This window comes from Eurosta solidaginis, chromosome 4 (assembly GCF_040869045.1).
Source record: "Eurosta solidaginis isolate ZX-2024a chromosome 4, ASM4086904v1, whole genome shotgun sequence".
Taxonomy (NCBI): Eukaryota; Metazoa; Arthropoda; class Insecta; order Diptera; family Tephritidae; genus Eurosta; species Eurosta solidaginis.
Genome location: NC_090322.1, coordinates 10,910,252 through 10,929,691, shown reverse-complemented (window position 1 = coordinate 10,929,691; position 19,440 = coordinate 10,910,252). Strand labels below are relative to the sequence as shown.

At 34.3% G+C, this 19,440-nt stretch overlaps 1 protein-coding gene across 3 annotated transcripts in view; it reads right to left on the bottom strand.

Moving 5' to 3' along the window:
* Positions 1-3,057: 3,057 nt before the first annotated feature.
* Positions 3,058-19,440, bottom strand: part of Rop (Syntaxin-binding protein Rop) — a 45,379-nt gene continuing 28,996 nt past the window's right edge. For 2 of the 3 annotated variants that reach the window (XM_067780066.1, XM_067780065.1), the window contains exons 6-10: positions 18,947-19,068; positions 18,758-18,871; positions 18,532-18,699; positions 16,925-17,109; positions 3,058-15,146 (exon numbers count right to left, since the gene is read on the bottom strand). In XM_067780066.1, coding sequence (XP_067636167.1) covers positions 14,924-15,146; positions 16,925-17,109; positions 18,532-18,699; positions 18,758-18,871; positions 18,947-19,068 — 812 coding nt within the window. In that variant the 3' untranslated portion in view covers positions 3,058-14,923. The remainder of the gene's footprint in view (positions 15,147-16,924; positions 17,110-18,531; positions 18,700-18,757; positions 18,872-18,946; positions 19,069-19,440) is intronic. The other variant, XR_010952233.1, reaches the window with a different exon arrangement.

Genomic DNA, 19,440 nt, shown 5'->3' with positions numbered 1-19,440 from the left:
GATCTTATTGTCTTTTCTCCAAGAGCTCCCAACATAACCACCCGTATGAGCGTCCAAATCAAACTTCCCCTGACTTTTCCAACTAAGTGGGAGCATCCTTATTTCTTAACTTTAGTCGCTTATCGATAGGAACACCTCCTGTGCTGGATTATGTTGGTCGTCATTGTGTTTTATATAAAGTACTTACCAGAATTCTTTAATTGTTGACTGCAAATAATTTGTCGTGAATGCTTCATCGTAATCATACCTTCGTCGTGAACTAACAAGCGCCAAACATTGGAGAGATAACTGTTTGTTTTGGAGCAAAGCTCATCAATGTAATTTCATTGTGGCACTATCTTCCGGTGGGGAGGGGAGGTTCGATATAAAAAAATATATTAATCCACAGGAGGCAGCCCTGGTTTAATTCGTCTTGAATTTCGTTCCTAAATTCCACTAATGTCTGCCCATCATTCAAGCAGCTTGTGGAGCATGTATTCAAATTGGATGCGATAAGCGTTTATTCGAGCTCATGGAGACGCATGTCATAACTGACTATTTAAGGACCTTAATTGGTAATGTTATGCCATGGGTACCATTCTCTCGAAGTTGTAGCGTTCATTAAATCCGCGTCTAATCTGGATGTTTTTGTTATTGGCGTTTTCTTTTCTGGAAATAATAATGTCACCCTGTAAGTTCTCAGCTTGCTTCTAGTTTATGTGCTCTTTTCACAAAATATTTCCCACTGATTAATAAACGCGGTAAAATTACCTACAAATTCAGCCACTTTGCAAAGCGCCGGGCGACCTAGTTCAAAAGTTCGAACTCGAGAGTACAACATGAGAGTAAGATATTTTCTAGAAAAGGAAACGCCATATGTTGGTGCCTGCAAGAATTTTATGGCATTCATGTTTATATGTAGCGGGTCGCATATTTGAGATGAAATACAGGATTGGTACCACCTTAGATGGCTTCACTACTAAAGAGAAATTTTGGTCGACATTACTTTAATGGTTGTGGACCAATCGCAGGCTTCATTATGACAGAAGTGTATAGCGACAGGTTGAAGATCTCTTGATTTTGTAGGTTTTTGGCTTTGAACAATTTTAAAGTGGAAAGTAGGCATCTATGTTCTTGTTCTCGTAGCAAAAGTTTTGGAGATGTTGATGGTCCTTTGCCGTATATAGATCCAGTACGTTCTGCTAACAGGCAACACAAAGGTACTAGTCCAACCATCTTTGGAACGATTTAATATGACCATATTGAACCCTCTAGGCCAAACCATCCGCACCAATTGATTCCATGAGAAATATGGGGTCGGTCCCCAAAACCTCGCCTACATGCATTTTTGTAACAGGATTCGCCTCAGGTGCGTGAGGTTAGCAATTGAATTAAGGAAGCTGTTAAGCTATAAAGCCTTGTATTGTGTTTAACAACAACTTGAGTCCTGTGCTTTATGTTCATTGGCGAATGTAAAGCGTGGCGCGAAATTTCGCGTGTGTCGCCGTACAGTCGCAAATCGTGATTGCATTTCAACGGGTTGGAACTTACTTACCTAATTGGTGCTTAACCGTTTAAACGTTTATGGCCGTCCAACAAGGTGCGCCAGTCGCTTCTTCTAATTGTCAACCGGCGCCAATTGGCCTCACCAAGGGAGTTTAAATCGTTTTCCACCCGATCCTTCCAACGGAGTGGGGGCCGTCCTCTACCTCTGCTTTCATAGGCGGGTTCCGATAGAAACACTTTCTTGGCCGGAGCGTCATCTTTCATTCGCATAACATGGCCTAGCCAGCGCAGCCGCTGCGTTTTAATTCGCTGGACTATGTTGATGTCTGCGTATAGCTCGTACAGCTCATCGTTAAATCTTCTTCGGTACTCGCCATCGCCAACGCGTAGAGGTCCATAAATCTTTCGAAGAATTTTTCTCTCGAACACTCCCAGAGCCGCTTCATCTGCTGTTGTCATGGTACATGCTTCTGCCCCATATAGCAGTACGGGTACGATAAGTGACTTGTAGAGTATGATTTTCATTTGCCGAGAGGACTTTACTTTTCAATTGCCTACCTAGTCCAAAGTAGCACTTACTGGCAAGAGTGAGCCTTCGCTGTATTTCAGAGCTGATGTTGTTGCTAGTGTTGATGCTGGTTTCCAAATAAACGAAGTCTTACTATTTTGAAATTATGGCTGCCAACAGTAGAGTGGTTGCCAAGGCGCATATGCGCTGACTCTTTGCCCGATGACAACAGGTACTTCGTTTTGTCCTCATTCACCATCAAACTCATCTTTACCGCTTCTTTTTCCAGTTTGGAGTAAGCAGAACTAACGGCGCGGGTGTTTAGGCCGATGATATCAATGTCATCAGCATACGCCAGTAATTGCACGCTTTTATAGAATATTATTCCAGAGCGGTTAAGTTCTGCAGCTAGTATAATTTTCTCCAGCATCAAATAGAAGAAATCGCACGATAGGGGGATCACCCTGTCTGAAACCTCGTTTAGTTTCGAACGGCTCGGAGAGGTCCTTCCCAATTCTGACTGAGCTGATGGTGTTGCTCAACGTCATTTTGCACAGCCGTATAAGTTTTGCGGGGAAACCAAATTCAGACATAGCGGCATATAAGTAGCTCCTTTTCGTGCTGTCGAAGAGGTGATGTGTGTCGATTTTTTTTTTCGCGGGGTTTTTCCAAGGTTTGGCGTATTGTGAAAATCTGGTCGATGGTAGATTTACCAGGTCTGAAGTCGTACTGATAAGGTCCAATCAGTTGATTCACGGTGGGCTTCAATCTTTCGCACAATACACTTGACAGGACCTTATATGCGATATTAATAAACCTGATTCCGCGCTAGTTGGTGCAGTTTGCACTATCCCCCTTCTTGTGGACTGTTAAAAGAGCATTTAGATTCCAATCGTCGGGCATGCACTCGTCCCCACATATTTTGCGAAGAAGCTGATGCATGCGCCTTACCAACTCCTCGCCGCCGTATTTGAAAGCTCAGCAGGCAATATATCAGCGCCGCGGCTGGAACGCCAAAACAGAAAATATCAAAACTTCGTTGTCGATTAAAACAAATTAAACTGTTTTTCTTGGTTTTGGTGTTTTGTTTTTTTATTTATCTGTATCTACCATTAAAAGTATTGGTTTGACAAAAGTTTCTGCTATCCGGAATCACATTGAATCATACTACATAATTTACATGCATAATATAGTATATACATCAATTATATGACATTTTATTTATACATATTAATTTATCTTTTTATGTCGCATTTTCTCTGTAGAGGAATTTATTCATACCTTTGGTTTTTTGTCTCGGGAATTTTTATATATTTTCTATATAGTTAGACCATTAATTACTTGAATGTGTTTTATTACACAAGTTGTTTTGCATTTGATTATTCAGCTAAATAAAACTTATCCGCTGACGAAATCATAGCGAAATATAGTATATATATTAACTTAATTTTTGTTCAACAAGATATAAATAAATGTGTAAGTTTTTTTAATTAGCAGATATTATAGTAATATATCGTGAAATATATATGTGACCCGGCCTATGAAAAGGTGGCTAATGACTCCAAAAAGAAATTGCGAGAAACAGCTGTTAACAGCTGTTTTTTGTTTCACAAGCCACCTTTTCATAGGCCGGGTCACATATATATATGTATTTTTTTTTTTAATAATTAGTATGCATAACAAAATTATTTTAATGTTATTAAATGAAAGTAATTTATGTTTTTTTTTTAGATCGTACTGTACCATTTTAAATTAATGCTTTTGGTTTAAAGCTTTTTAATGAATTTTCTGGTTGTATATGTATGTATACCGTAGGACTTTTTTAGTTTCAAAGTTTAAATTGAATTAATTACTTATTTTCTACACCGTAAAGTTTTTTCAGTTGTTTAAACTAATTTTTTAACTTAATTGAGGTGTAATTTAATGTTGAAGTGCTCGCTTGTGTATCGTCTATTATAGAGTATATTTTTTTTACTAAATTCTACGCGTGTGTACCTTTTAAAATGTACTTATGTATATATATTTAAATGTGCACTTGTGTTAATATATTCTATGTTAAAAGCTTTGACATAATTTTTTAATAACATCTCAAAATATTAAATTAAATAAATTAGGACCGTTTTCTCATGCCAAATTTAAGGTTTATCCGTGCGATAAAACATTTTTAGTTCATATTTTAAAGTTTACATGAGAAAACGACCATCTGCTCGTTTTTTGCATTTTACCGCCTCGTCCGATTTTGTGCCTTCTCTAAATTATACTAATCGCGCCATAACTGAAATCAATCTTTCAACTATGTTATACATATATGTAAGGTTTTACGAGTTTTAATTAACAATTTTATAGTATTTGGATTTCTAAAAATTTTTATATATAATTATATACTTCTTGTTTTAAATGTAACACTTAATTCTTAATATTTTATCTTTTCTTATACATTCCTTAAGTCCTTCGCATTATTCCACTTTTGATTTGAACGAAATTCGCATAATTTGTGTTTTCTATAGCATTTTAGAACAGCAACATATACTTTCGACTGCTTTTTAAGTTATAATTTGAAATTAAAATTTGTTTTTTGTTGCGAATTTATATTTTCTTTTGAATGCTTTTTAAAAACCCGAGGCGAGTAGGGCGGCATAAAAAATTTCCTTATGCTATAAAAACGTACCGCACTTACAAGGTTAATTACAATAAAATTGACTAAATTATGTACGAATATATTGCATATTTCGTTTGTTGTTATCAATGAGGCGTTTTTAATGTTGCCAATGTATGAATTTGTTCTTGTTCTTTTTTTTAAATATATAAATATGTACCTATTTAAACACACATAAATCGTTTACCTCACTTGTTTCAGCGTTTGCTTTTGAATGATAAAATGTTTGATTTATTGCACTTTTAATAAATTTTGCGCGGCAATTTCCTTGTATAACGAACGAACGAGTTGAGTGCAGCGCATAGACGCACAGTGGGCCCTCTGCTGTAAAGATCGATACATAAAGCACAACCGTATTTGAATATTTAAATACTCAGGGCTGTCATGGAATCCAATTGTTGTCGGAATCGGATTTAAAAACGACAAAATAATTACTTTGGTGTCATGAAATCCAATGCTATCGGTTTAATGTTGGAATTGGAATTAGTGTCGGTTTTAGGTGTCACAGAATCCGATAATATCGATTTTGCTATCGGAAACAATCCAATCAGTTAAATGCTGTTGGATTTCATTTTTTCCTAGTTGTATTTCTCTTGCAGTTGAGTATTTTCTAAAAATGTAAGTAAATAAAGGTTTATTTTATAAAAATAAATGTAAATTTACATATATTTTTATTCTTAATAGGGGGAAAACATAAAAATTTAATGCAAAACAGTATTTGACTGAATTTATGGAGAAACATCCAGATATTGCGAAGGGCTTCACGAAGCACATCATCTAAAATCGTTGACACAGTGCTTCTTTCAACACTCATGCTAGAATCCCTGCCAACTGATGTTTGATAGGATAAAAAAATAAAAAAATAGGATCCTTCAGCTAAAAATCGTAACGTAACTGCTAGTTGCAGCACTGGCAGAACTTTCGAGCGGGTTAAGCGTCCTTCAGTGGTGTCCAATACCATTCGGAAAGCCTCTTTGTTTATGCGATAGTATGCAATGTAACTGCAAATTCACTATAAATATTTAGAAACCCACATTAAGAAATATTTTTAATTACGCTGTCTCTGGCAACTTAAATGGATTGCTGCGATCTCTCAAAATTTTCCTTTTGACCCTCTCGCAACTTTCTTCTTCCAATAATATAAATGCTACAACTACTGATGCCATTTTGATGTCAATAAATTTGTTTATTTCTGTTTAAATGCACAAAACAACTTTATAAAATTTTGCCAAAAAAATTAACATCAAAATTGCCGGTGAATCGCAAAACAGCTGATTCGAACATCGCTTTTATTTACATTCGAAAAGAGCAAAACCAATACGGTTTTATGCCACCAATTTAAATGAATATTGGTTTGTAATTCCGACAAAACGCAAAACCGACTTGGATTCCATGACAGCCCTAACTACTTTTACTCGTTATCTTAGAAATTAACTTTGAACTTAAACAAGAATATCATCTAATTTTAGTATAAAGTTTTTCTTTGTGAAATCTGGTTGCAAAATTCAAGAACTTTTCAAAAGCACATTTAGTTTTGGTTTTGCCAATTCAATATTAAGAATTTATAATTTTGCAGCTAAATAAACCGCTTTGCACTTAGTACTAGGCACAGAGGGAATCGGCATGCAATTTTGGTGTTTAGTAAAAAGCTGAAATATGAATGAAGATGGTAAGTCGCAATTTTGAATTTTGTCTCCTTTTATGCATGGATGAATAATTGTAATGCATGTAAAGATTTCTTAGCCATAAAAGAGCTGCTTTTATGAAAAATGCAGAAAATGTATGCAAATCTTAAAGCGATATAACGCCAAGCATGTCTTCGAACCAAATACTTCATATCAATGTACATATGTATCGCCTAAGTCCCATTTAAAAGGATAGGGCTTAGGCGATTATTGCTTGTGGCCACAGATATAAACAGTTACCAGCTACAAATGTATGGATATATCAAATATAGAATGTGCCCAAGCTGCGTATTTTACGGCAATGAAACTATGATAGAGTATCACATTTTTCGGTCACAGTGTGGCAACGTCAAGCGTTCGTTGAAAAATAAAATAATGATAAATATTCCCTTCAATCTAAATCGATTGCATTGAAGTCCGATTTTTGATATCTCGTCAACCATCAAAAAAAAAACATATTGAATTTTGTCGAATTCTCGCTATAAGTCTTTGTTTAGTTAGGGCGCTTCTTCTTGTGCTGAGAAGACTTTAATACCGGGTAAATACTAGCCTGGTAGTGGATATGTTAATCCTAATTTTTAGCCCATTAGAAAATATTATGTACGCTTTTTTGAAACAATGGCGATGGGAGTTTTAATCAATTGCTCGCATATTCGTTCGTATTTATCTTATTGATTTTTTTTTGTGTTTTTTCTTTGGGTGTTTTTTGTTATAATTTACCTCCCGTGCGACGCAATGGTAATGGTTATCAAACAAAACATTATTGAAAGGCTAATTTTTGCCAAAAAAAATTATTTTTCGTTTTTTTAAAAATTAGCTAGAAGATTTTTTTCTTAAAACTTAATTTAATATAGATTGTGAGTCGCTGAACTCGAATGTATAAAATACAACATGGATTACAACAGAAATTTTAACTTCAAAGGCCGCCAAAGGTCATGCCATTGAGAGGTTTTCAGGGCATTTGTTAATGGTGAAATTAATTAATATGTAGTCCGATTTCCTGTACAATTGGGCAATTCAAGGCGAAAAAAAATAAATGCAAGGCGCGATAACCTCCGAAGAGATCTAAGGCCGAGCTCCTCTTCCAATTTGCGTGGTACTCCCCTTGATTTTCCCTAAAAATTGACCGGATGGGACCTACATGTTTTATGCCGACTCCGAGGGTCATCCGCAAGTCAGATCTGTTTTCACTGAGAGCTTTTCATGGCAGAAATACACCCGGAGCGCTTGCCAAACACTGCCGGGGGGCGACCCCGCTTAGAAAAATTTTCTTCTAATTGAAATACCTTATTTCTAAAATGTTTTTGATGTTGCTTTGCCCGGGGTGTGAACCCAGGCATACGGTGTGGTAGGCGGAGCACGCTGCCATCACACCACGGTGGGCGCCAATCAATTCAATTTATTTACCGTGAACAACAAACAAACAAACTTTTATTCCATTCTCTGAACATTTGCGACAGCGATTCTCCTTGTAAGCTTTTGTCTGGTAGGTATGGCAATGGAGGGATGGAAAGATTTTTCGCTTTGTAGAAACACAAATGATTACACCTAAAACGATGGCATACATGAGCATCTCAAAATCTATAATTAATGTGATTTGGAATTTAAAAATTAGTTTTCAAACAAGTTTTTCACTACTATATTTTAAAAAATTTAATTGCATTCGCCTTTTATCATATTGAAAACTATTCAAACTTAAGGATAGTATTTAAATTTTTTTTAAATTGTTAGTTGATTTGTAAACACTACGGACTCATTCAGTCTATGTGAGGTCCTCATGGAGCGGCCAATTCAAAATAGTTAATTAGTAACGGAATAAATATTCGGTTAAACAAGTTGTACCAGAGTCCAATAGCTTAAACTTTATTATTTAAAGTGAAAATTTTTGTTAGAAGCGATACTATTTTTTACATATTCGAGTTCAGTATTTCAAAATCTACAATAGGTTTGGTTTTAGGAGAAAGTTTTAGTTTTTTTTTTTATAGTAAATAAAATAATTTAAAAAAAATTTTTAAGTTAAACGGTTTTATTGAAAACAATACTTACATGAAATAATAATAATACGAAAAGCTAGAAAATAATTAGGTAGGTCCTAGGTACTAGTCATCATACTCCTTATCAATCTAGGGCGTTGATCAGACAATTAAATAAAAGCGTTGGGCGCGTGAAATTTCTAAAAATGTGAGGCGTAGCATAACCTGATTAAGGTTCAGTTGGTTTTACTTATGACTATCAATAGAAATATGACGCGTCCAACACTTTTATTTAATTGTCTGATCAACGCCCTAGATTGATAAGGGGTGTGATGACTAGTACCTAGGACCTACCTAATTATTTTCTAGCTTTTCGTATTATTATTATTTCATGTAAGTATTGTTTTCAATAAAACCGATTAACTTAAAAATTTTTTTTAAATTATTTTATTTTCAAGTTTTTAGTCTTTATTTAATTGCCTATTATTTCTCATTCTATTTAGTTCATTTAGTGACTCATTATTACAAGGACTCTTTCCTGACAATTTGTTACAACCTAAGTCCTCAATACATAATCCTTCCAAAGACTTTACTCGACTCTGCGCCACGTATGCTAGTCCCTCCTCCAACTCCAAAATATTTTGATGTCACTTCTACTGGGCTGTATGCAATATTTGTTCCAAATATGAGCCAAATCGGGCATCATAGGTCGCTTTCTATTCATGTATGTATTATGTGTTCCAAATATGGACCAAATCAAATCGGACCGCAAATACGATTTTTGTGAATATCTCGATCCTTGCGCCACCTAGCGGCGATTTTTTTTGATAGGTCGCTTTCTATTCTTGTATGTATTATGTGTTCCAAGCATGAGCCAAGTTGGACCACAAATTCGATTTTTGTGAATATCTCGATCCTTGCGCCACCTAGCGGCTATTTTTTTCATAAGTCGCTTTTTATTCTTGCATGTATTATGTGTTCCAAATATGAGCCAAATCGGACCACAAATACGATTTTTGTGAATATCTCGATCAATGCGCCACCTAGCGGCGATTCTATTCTTGCATGTATTATGTGTTCCAAATATGAGCCAAATCGGACCACAAATGCGAATTTTGCGAATATCTCGATCCATGCGCCACCTAGCGGCGATTTTTTTCACAGGTCGCTTTCTATTCTTGCACGTATTATGTGTTCCAAATATGAGCCAAATCGGACCACAAATGCAAATTTTGCGAATATCTCGATCCTTGCGCCACCTAGCGGCGATTTTTTTTCACAGGTCGATTTCTATTCTTGCATGTATTATGTTCCAAATATGAGCCAAATCGGACCACAAATGCGAATTTTGCGAATATCTCGATCCTTGCGCCACCTAGCGGCGATTTTTTTCTTATTATTGCATTGTCATCGGGTTCTGAACTATATTCCAAGTTTCAAGCTTGTAGCTTATCGGGAAGTTACTTAAATTTCAATTACAAGATTCGTTCACAACGGCCGGCCTGTTAACTCAAGCTAAATAAAACCGTTTAAAAAACGTAAAAAAGTAGCGCAAACTGATTTTTTCTGAAACGTTTTTCAATGTTTTAACTTAAAATTTTTACCAATGTCCGATTTTTCTCATATGGAAAACAACTTTCGTGCGTGTTTTTGTTTGATTACTCTAGCCTTAACTGCAGCTGAAAAATTTGATTTTGAGACAACTTTTTTCAATTCACCCCATAGTGCGACAGCTGCTTACACTACTCGTTGCTAGTAGATTGTGTTACTCGTTACATATGGCCAACATTCGCACATTTCGACTATTGGGATTTCAAACTCCGCCGCGTTGTTGTTTTTTAGTGAACGTAATAATATTTTTGTTTAATGTACGTATGTTTATAATTATGCATGCGAATTTTTATTAAAAACTAAACTACGGTATATAAATATGTATATATTTATGTGTTAATGCATGTTATAAGATTACACAATGCGCTTTCAATATGAATTTTCGTCGTAGTCACTTTTTTTCGTTTATTTTGATATTTTAATACCGTTAATAACTAGAACTATTTCGTTAATTTACTTAGTTTTATTTTTTTTTTGTATAACAAGCAATGAACAATTAACATTTAATTTTTAGTTTTAAACTACTTAAATACATGAAATTTTCTAGCATACACGCTATACTGCACTACACTTTACCTAGTCAGCTTCTGCTTTGCTGTGAAACGCTTGCGGCCACCCACAAGTACGCCACAAATGTATTCGTTTGTCTCATTTGCTGTGTCGATGCAGCAACACTGCGATTTGTCTTGTGTGATCCTCATATTATTTACATTTGCTTAAAGCAAGACAATTTGCAATGTCATCATTAATTGCCGGCTGTTGTTGTTGCCTATTGGTTGGTTCGTTATTCGTTGATGTTGATTGATTGGTTGCGCCCACAGAGCACAGTGAGTAAACAGTGGTGGACGCACGTGTTAGTTTCTTTGTGTGGGTTAATCAAGTGTGTTCAGAGCATTGAATTAAAAGCATGCAAATGCATGTAATAAACAACATGCGGTATATCTTTATTTTCTGTTGGTGTGTACACGTGTTTGTGAAGTTGGTGTAGTGCAGCGACGTGTTGGTTGTTCAATTTGCGTTGTATGTAATTTTTTGTGTTTTGTAATTTCTTTTATTAATTTATGCATATTTTCCTTATTTTAATTATTATCTAAAATTTCTTTTGAATTAACTAGATATTGTATATGTATTTGGTATGTATGTATAGAAAGAGTTGAAATTGCTGCGCCCGGAATTTTTTGAATGTTCCTTATTTATCTATATTAATTAATGTAAAATTGTAAAATACTGTATTGCAACACTCAAATTTTTATTTTCGGTAAATTTTTATTTTAGCTAAATTCCATATACGATAAAAAGCTTAACTATGTACATAGATACTTACGTGAGTGAATTTATATATTTTTTGCTTTTGCATATAAAATAAGTGTGTAGAGGTATACGCGCATGTTTAATCTTGGAAGTACAAACACACAGGTACAGTGGCGCTCACCTAAAAAGCACATTTTTTTTTATAAAAAATGCAAAACTACTGCGTTCTTTTACTTTTCTGGTAAGTTTGAATTCGAGTATAAGTTCAAAATCGAATGCCACTAAAATTCAACCCCTCAAACTTTTTTTTTTTTGTATACTCAACGTAATAGAAGTATTGCGGCAATAGAAGTATTACTCTGCTTACTTGGTTGCCCCTCATTCACCAAATGAGCATTCGAATATAAGTCGGAGTTATGGAACTAACTTTTGTGATATCTTTTGTATAAATAGAGTAAGGTTTTGTAAACTAATTCATAATAATCACGGCGTTTAGCTCAGTCTCTGATCCATCTACCTACCTGTATATATGTATATTCAGAAAAGCGGTTTCCGAACAAAGTTTAATATATTCTTGCACTTTTTTATATTAAAATGACAAATTGAATTGTCGTGAGCTTAATTGATGCTGCCATCTGCGAGCGTCTGCAAATGCAAGTCTTTTTTTTTAACTGTCTGCTGTATTGCGACCGTATAACCGCAAATTTTTGGTATGGCATCCTTAAACAGGATTTATATAGCTAATAACAACTTTTATTTGCGGTATTCTTTTCTTAACAATTTTGCTTTGAAGCTACGTCGGAAACCGTTCTGAACAAGCCAAACAATTGCCAAGAGCCGTATGCATCATAAAGTATCCAAGAGTCATATAAGAGGCAAATTAAGCTGTTTATATCGTATTTAGTCTTGTCGGACTTATGTTTAGTTGCAAATATGAAATAAGGTTCGTATAGGACTACCATTGTTAGATCAGGAAATGCAATAATTTCGGTATCTTCAATGAGATCGTAGTGGTTTTAAATGCTCCCATTAGGGTGTTTTTTCTGACTCCTTTTTGGCGCCGAATGTTTGTGCACTAAAGTATTTGAATTTTCGCAGCATTGTATAAGGGAGCATTATATTTTAATTCAAAACCATCACAGAAGTGGGATATAAAAGCAGCAGTGAATACTGCAAAAAAGTGTGCTATTTAGGTGAGCATCACTGTATGTGTGGTAAGCGTTTTATACTCCTAGTGTATTGTAACTTTGATGTTCGTTGAAATTGGAAAAGTTGAAAACGGCGTGCCAGCAAAGCCTCAAATGACTTGTATAAAGAAATTTAGGACCTTCGGATCAGCTCTAGCTGATATATATAAAAAAGCACTTCGAAGAACACAAATAAACTTGGTCCATATGTTGCATTTCAGATAAGCATAGCATTCTATTCCAAGCTTTATCGACTTATACAACTATGCGCAAATTGTACATATGTTCGTGTTATTTCGCATAGCGAACCAGGTAAATCTATTATATTGTTGTATCTAGATTACATATGGCTTAGCAGCTAGCTAATCTGTCTTCTCACTTTCTTCTATACCATTTTGAACGGATTTCCAATAGATAAGTTTGTTTTAGAAGTCCTCTTGCTGCGTCTGACGCTTTCTTTTTAGTAATGAAAAACATAGACGAGACTTACTTCAACTTCAAGAAAAACGTCTTGAGTGCATTGAAAAATTTAATTGGATGACGAGCGAGAGAAAACTGTGTGTATTTAAACCCTTTTGAGAAATCTCTGCATCTTAGACTGCATTTGAAGCTTTATTGACAGCGTAAATGATTTATAACGATTATGTGTGTTTTTCAAAATGAGTCGTAGTATATTTTGAAATTTTAAGTTTTTTAAATTGCAATTAATTAGCATACATAAATTTCAAGTTCTTGCAGAATTTTAGTTAGCGGAATTTAAATAAATTTGTTTGCAAGTAAGTTATTTGAGTGAAATGTTGATATTTTAATTGAATTGGTGTTCACAGTAATTTTATTGCATTGTTTTGTTTTTATTGTTGTTTTTTCATAATTTTAATTGTAGTTTCTTTGTGTTAAATATGCCTTTCTTCACAGATTGCGCGAATTTCGTTAAATCAAAGCACAAAAGCCAATTAGACCAGAGCAATTGCGTTTCATATTGTGTACAGAGAGTTATTTAAGATCTATACAAACTGCCTAGATATTATTGCACAGATAACAGTTTTTATATTTAATCTTTCAAAAATTTTTTATAGCGTATTTTGTTAGTTGGTTGTATGTATGTATATATTTAACGCTAACATTAAGGTGGTAGATAATTGTATTTGTTATTTTAAATTAATTTTATAAATTTTTCTCAGCTAAAAATATTATTTTTATATTGAATATTTTAATTGTTTATTTCTCTCTAGTTAGTTTTGTTAAATTGATTAATATTAGCCGTGTTTTTTAACACGCGCGTATACGTTTCGTTTGCGCGTGTTAAAAAACGCCTATCTTCGCTTAGATAATGCTTAGGAAACCCATCTAGCGGCTGTGGTAAAACAACTAGCTACAGCAACAGGGTGTACCGAAAAGCGGAGACGCAACGCTCTGATGGCCATAGGGTATAACATATAGCTGAATCAGTTGCGATGAATTGTGGACACACATATAATACATAGAATTAGTGTACAGGGTGAAACAAAGACACATATTTCAGTTACATCTGAGTATAATGCGTATTGAAATTTAGTAGGACAAAATTTATGCGCAGCAATTTCAGAGGTGTATTTATAGTTTGTCTCTTAGCAGTCAATATAAAGTTTAAGCGTAAACGGATATACGCGTGTTAAAAAACACGGCTATTAAGTAAATAATTTGCTCAATTCTTGAATTTATTCGTTTCCTCTCTACAATGTGCATAAACTTTTGCTTAAATTTTGTTTTGTTTAACAAATTATCGAATTAAAAATCGGTGTTGTTGGTTTTTGGTAATTTTTCTTATATTTTTTAAATTAAGTATATAGTGGTTAAAGTATTTAGCTTTACACTTTCGCATATAATTATTCTTTAAAGCATATCTTTTTTGTAGTTAATAAAGTCAAATACATTTGTATATAAGTTAAATTGCAATTACTTATAATTTAAGAATTAGTTTTGTGTTGATTTTATTTAAATATGCGACATAAATTCATATTTTCAAATATAATTTTCAATAAATATGCGTAACCGTCGTGCGGCACACGTTTAAATATATATACTCTTGCATATAACAATACGAATACTTTGGAATTGCATGCGGCAGTCTTGCCTTTAAATATTGTTTTAAGCAATTACATAACTATAGAGTTTGCACACAACATAAACATATAAATATGTGTGCTACAGTTATAATTTAAGTTTGTGAAAAGTTTGCCAGGATTTATGTTTTGAGTTTTAAAATATTTGTTAAATTTTGAATAGTATATGTAAGTATGTATAAACTTAGTTAAATGAACATTTTAGCATACAGCTACCCTATAATACAGGTATGTATACGCATAATAATAAACAAATTGTATCATTTCAAAAAACTTTAAAACAATATCTTCGGTTCCTTTTACGAAATCCATAATAAATAATTTCTAAATAGCATATATATTTATATGTAAGTAGTATAATACAATAGATAATATTTCTTTTTCTTAATTGAAGTACGCTTATATAAATATTCGTCTAATTTTTAGATTAATCATCCCTTGCACTTTATTTGTTTAGCTGTCATCCTAATCCTCCTTGGAGAGCGCACCTAAATCGCTGAGAAAACCTTCCGGTGTTAGTATATGCGATGAACCGATTAGCACTTCCCAATTCTTCACTGCATTGGTAACTTCGTAGGCGCAACGCATCTCGGACATGGAAACACCGCCCACAATGAAAACAATGAGACGTGGTACATTCTTAACTTGCGCCTGTGCTTTATCCTTATGCCAGTGACCATAGCGTGCGCTGTGAAGAGAAAAAAGTTTCATTAGTTCCTGGGTAAATAGTGTGAAAATGTTTGACATAAACTGTTACTTAAAATTAGAAAAACTTTCCGCATGGAAAAGGGTATTGAAATAATGAATACAGAAGTTTTATAAAAAAAATATATACTGAAATGATAGTTAAAATAAATTAGATTTTAAACAATAAGTTTCCTAAAAACTGTAAGAAATATTTCAGTATTATTATTTTTTTTTTTTAATATTATTGTGATTTTAAAAGCTTTATATAATATTTTAGACCTCGATTTACATTTTTTTGTCCAAACTTCTTTTAAAAGTAAGGATATAATAGAACGAAAATTAACAATAAAAAAGTCACAACGTCGCAAACGGGTTGTTTCCAAAAAACCGTTTCAAAAAATTCGAAATAAAAATAAAAAAGTTTGTTGATATCAGAGAAAAATTACAAAATTTGCAAACAGACATGCTTCTGAATTTCAAAAGTTTTGTAAAGCAATATGAGCTTGTCTCGCTAATTAAATACATATAAATAATATAGATGTAATAGTGAACAGCGTAAGTATTGATAATAATGCACTGCTAGAAAATCCAATGTCACTGATAAAGTTCTTTTGAACGTGCCTAAAAATATTCCTTACATTACCTATTTGTGTATAAAAGGAATAGCAATAAAAAGGCAATACTTAGAGATAAATTAGAAAGCGAGCAATCATACAGCTGAGTGTATAGGGGCATATGTCTTTACACCAATACGAATGTCGGGGATTTCGAGTTTAAAACTCAGCTCCCGAAAAGCTAGCTGATGAAGAAGTGAAATTCAGAAATATGTCCTTGTAACAATGCCGTGGCAAATTTTATAATTTTTGTCTAATATCAATAACAAAAAAAAAAGTATAAAGCAATATGAGCCTGTCGTCAATTTAATACATAATAAATTATCTACAAGGTCTATGAAGTTAGGAGAAAATAGAACTAAAAACTTTTCGATTTTTGCATATTTTTAACTTTTGTATGAATTTGAATACTTCGAAGTAATCATTTTTAAATAAGCACTTAAAAAGTGTAACATTTTTAAGAAATTTTTGTTTTTGATTTCTGTACAAAATTAAACCAGGATTTTGTGCAAATGGTCTAGCATCATTGCATTGCAAAATGGCATAGTATGTTTTTTACAATACACATTTGCTGCGTCATTGCATATACGCAACATCAAAAGCCATTGTTAATTTTTTCAATATTGAATAGCAAATCAGCAACTGTCAATACAAAACAAAATGTGGAAAGAAAACATTTTAAATGAAAAAAAGTTGCTCACGATCCGTAGCTCATATTTTCGATAACCACTTTTCCAACGTCAAATACACAAAATTCTGAACTCCCTAATTTTGAAATTTTTATTAAACAGAGAAACTCCATAATTGAATCGTTTATTATTAAAAGAACACATGTCCACCTCCGGCCAAAAATCACATTTTGATTGCATTTTCTACTTTTTATCAACACCTATTTCTTGTTGAAATGCCACATATCCACGTTTCTTCTATACGATTTTATTGGCGTTGAAATTTGGTGTTTACTTTGAAATTAGCTCATTTCATGGCGTTTTTTTTGTCTGCTGAACAATTTGGAAATATGGACACGTGCCCTTTTAATAAACGATTTAATTGATGTCCTCAATAAAGGGCTTACAAAAAATATAACTCATGTAATAAATATTGTAAACATTACTTAAATTGTCCCATTTAACTGTAAATAACTGTATGCATAGCATTTTCCTACCTCGTCGGTGCATGATAATTGGTATTCTGTGCACGTCCAGCCAGAAAAGCAAAATGACGCTGATCCAATTTATCATCAATGCAATCCTCCATAATATCCTTGACTACAGGTGTCCAACGTGACATTTGATAGGTGTGTTCGGTGATGCGTTCTTTGCGTGGTACATTGTAAGTTTTTTTGCGTGACTGAAATGGAATTGGATATCAGGATGGGTTTATTAACAGAAATAATTAAAACAATGATTTTTATAATAATATTTTACGATTAAGAAACCTACAAAGAATCATTTCTAGACAGTTTGGATGTCTTATAACTTAGTGATCATACGAAACTGAAAGCTGGCTTACAACAAAACCACGGGAAAATCTAGTATTGTTTAGTATACATTTTTCTGCCTCCTAGCACGGACCGCAGTTGCGAAAAGCGGAGTCGAATAGATGCCTTGCTGCGGACGGCAGTATTTTCATAAACACGGACGGATCTAAGCTAAACGGTAAAGTTGGAGGTGGAGTCTACTCCAGGGACCTCCTCCAACTCTTCTTCAGACCACCCGATCACTGTAGCGTCTTTCAGGTAGAAGTTTAAGCGATTATGGAAGCTTCAGTTAGGATAGAAACATACAATACCGACAAAGAAATCTTTATTTTCAGCGACAGCTAAGCCGCCGTGAAAGCTCTTGGCTCCTACTCGTTTAATTCTGAACTAACACTAAGTTGTCGCCGATATCTTCAAGAGATGACCCAACAAAACCGTTTACACCTCACATGGGCCCAGAGACACAGAGACATTGAGGGGAAACTGCATTGCAGACCAACTCGGTAGGCTGGGTACGACTAGGCAGATGCTTCCTGACCAATAACGCTTAGGTATGCCCCTTGGCACATGCAAGCTAATGCCAAAAGAGCACATGCACCATCAAGCCGAAGAAAGATGGATAACAAAACCGAAGTGTCGGACATCGAAGAAAGCCTGGCCAAAATGGGATCTTAAGAGATACCGCCATGTTTACAACCTAAGTAGGGATACAATTTCCACATTTGTAGGTGGGCATTACCTTATAGGTAGGCATGCAGAAAGATTGGGAGCGCCTTGTCGATGCTAGAGGAGTTGTAGAGATGATGAAGACAAAGAAACGTGGTTTACCTCATCTGCAACTGTCGGTGGCGCAAGGCAGCGCTTTCTTGGAGCTCCATTTCTAGATAATCTGGGCCAGGTCGTGGATCATTGCGTCAAGGACTTGGCTGCCTTTATCAGGTCCTCAAAATGGTTCGAAGAGAAAAGGTTATGGTGTATTTTCGTGATATCACATATTGCCTAATATCACTAGCCTAAATGTGTACTCGGGCAGCCACTTCAACCTAACCTAACCTTGCCTTGGAACGTCAGAAAATTACTCAAATTCATCCAGAATATCATTAAGCTACTTTCACATTCCTGTACTTTATAACTTGATTCTTTCCTAAGGTGAGGATGTGTTCTAAAGCTCAGATCGAAAGATGACTGATTCTTATAAAAAAGTTCGCATTGAAGCAAACTGTTGAGTCATGCTATAGAATATAACCGAAATACGTAGTATATGAACCCATTTCAAATTTTCATTTACTTACATCAGCAATCACATTTATACCCAAAAAACTCAAATTTCGCACCATATCCTGATCTTTGGGCGAGAGTGAGGCATGCGTAAAGAGTTTGGTTAAATTTTCCTCGGAAATGCCATTCTTAATCATAACATAGAGTGCAATAATGCGCACTTTATCGAAGTTGGAAACATCCTGGAAGGTAAGAAATTAGTTAAATCATATTGTGACATGTACCCAAGTTTCAACATACCGCATTAAGTAGAATCGGTACAATATTGCGCATATGATCCTTGATTTTTTCACCCTCAGCATCGGTACCCATAGCCAAATCCTGTTCAACGCGGCACAACTTATCAGCATAGCTCTGTTATGAAAAGTGAAAATTCAGTTATTACGCCATCAAATATTTTGTATTGGACCAAACTATTTATGTACATACCTGATAAGTCTTCATGCAATCCTCTGCCAAGTGTAAATGTGTTGAATATTTTGATAATTCCTTTTGATACTGCGGCATTTTCTTGATCATTTGCGATAAATCGCGCATTGAAGATTTATCGGCTGTGAAAAGGGTTGTTTATATAACACAAATATATTAGTTTTTGCTTTTATGAAAAAAAATTATATACGCAATTTTTGACCATAAAAATACTATAAAGTAAAATGTGTAGTCATTCCTTGCGAAATTAATAATCTCAATCAGATTTCGAGAGATATACACAAATGGACAGTAGTTATCGAAAAACCGATTAATCCACTTAGAGCCGTAACCGATACAACCTTGAATAGAATGGTGGCTTAATCTAGAGGTAGGCAGCTGAATACAGCAACAAAAAAAAAATCGGAAATATTGATTGGTTCAGTCGTCGGAAGTAGTAGACAAGCCAGATATCTCTCGTAGCGCTTGAACCGTTAATGATGGATCCTTGCATC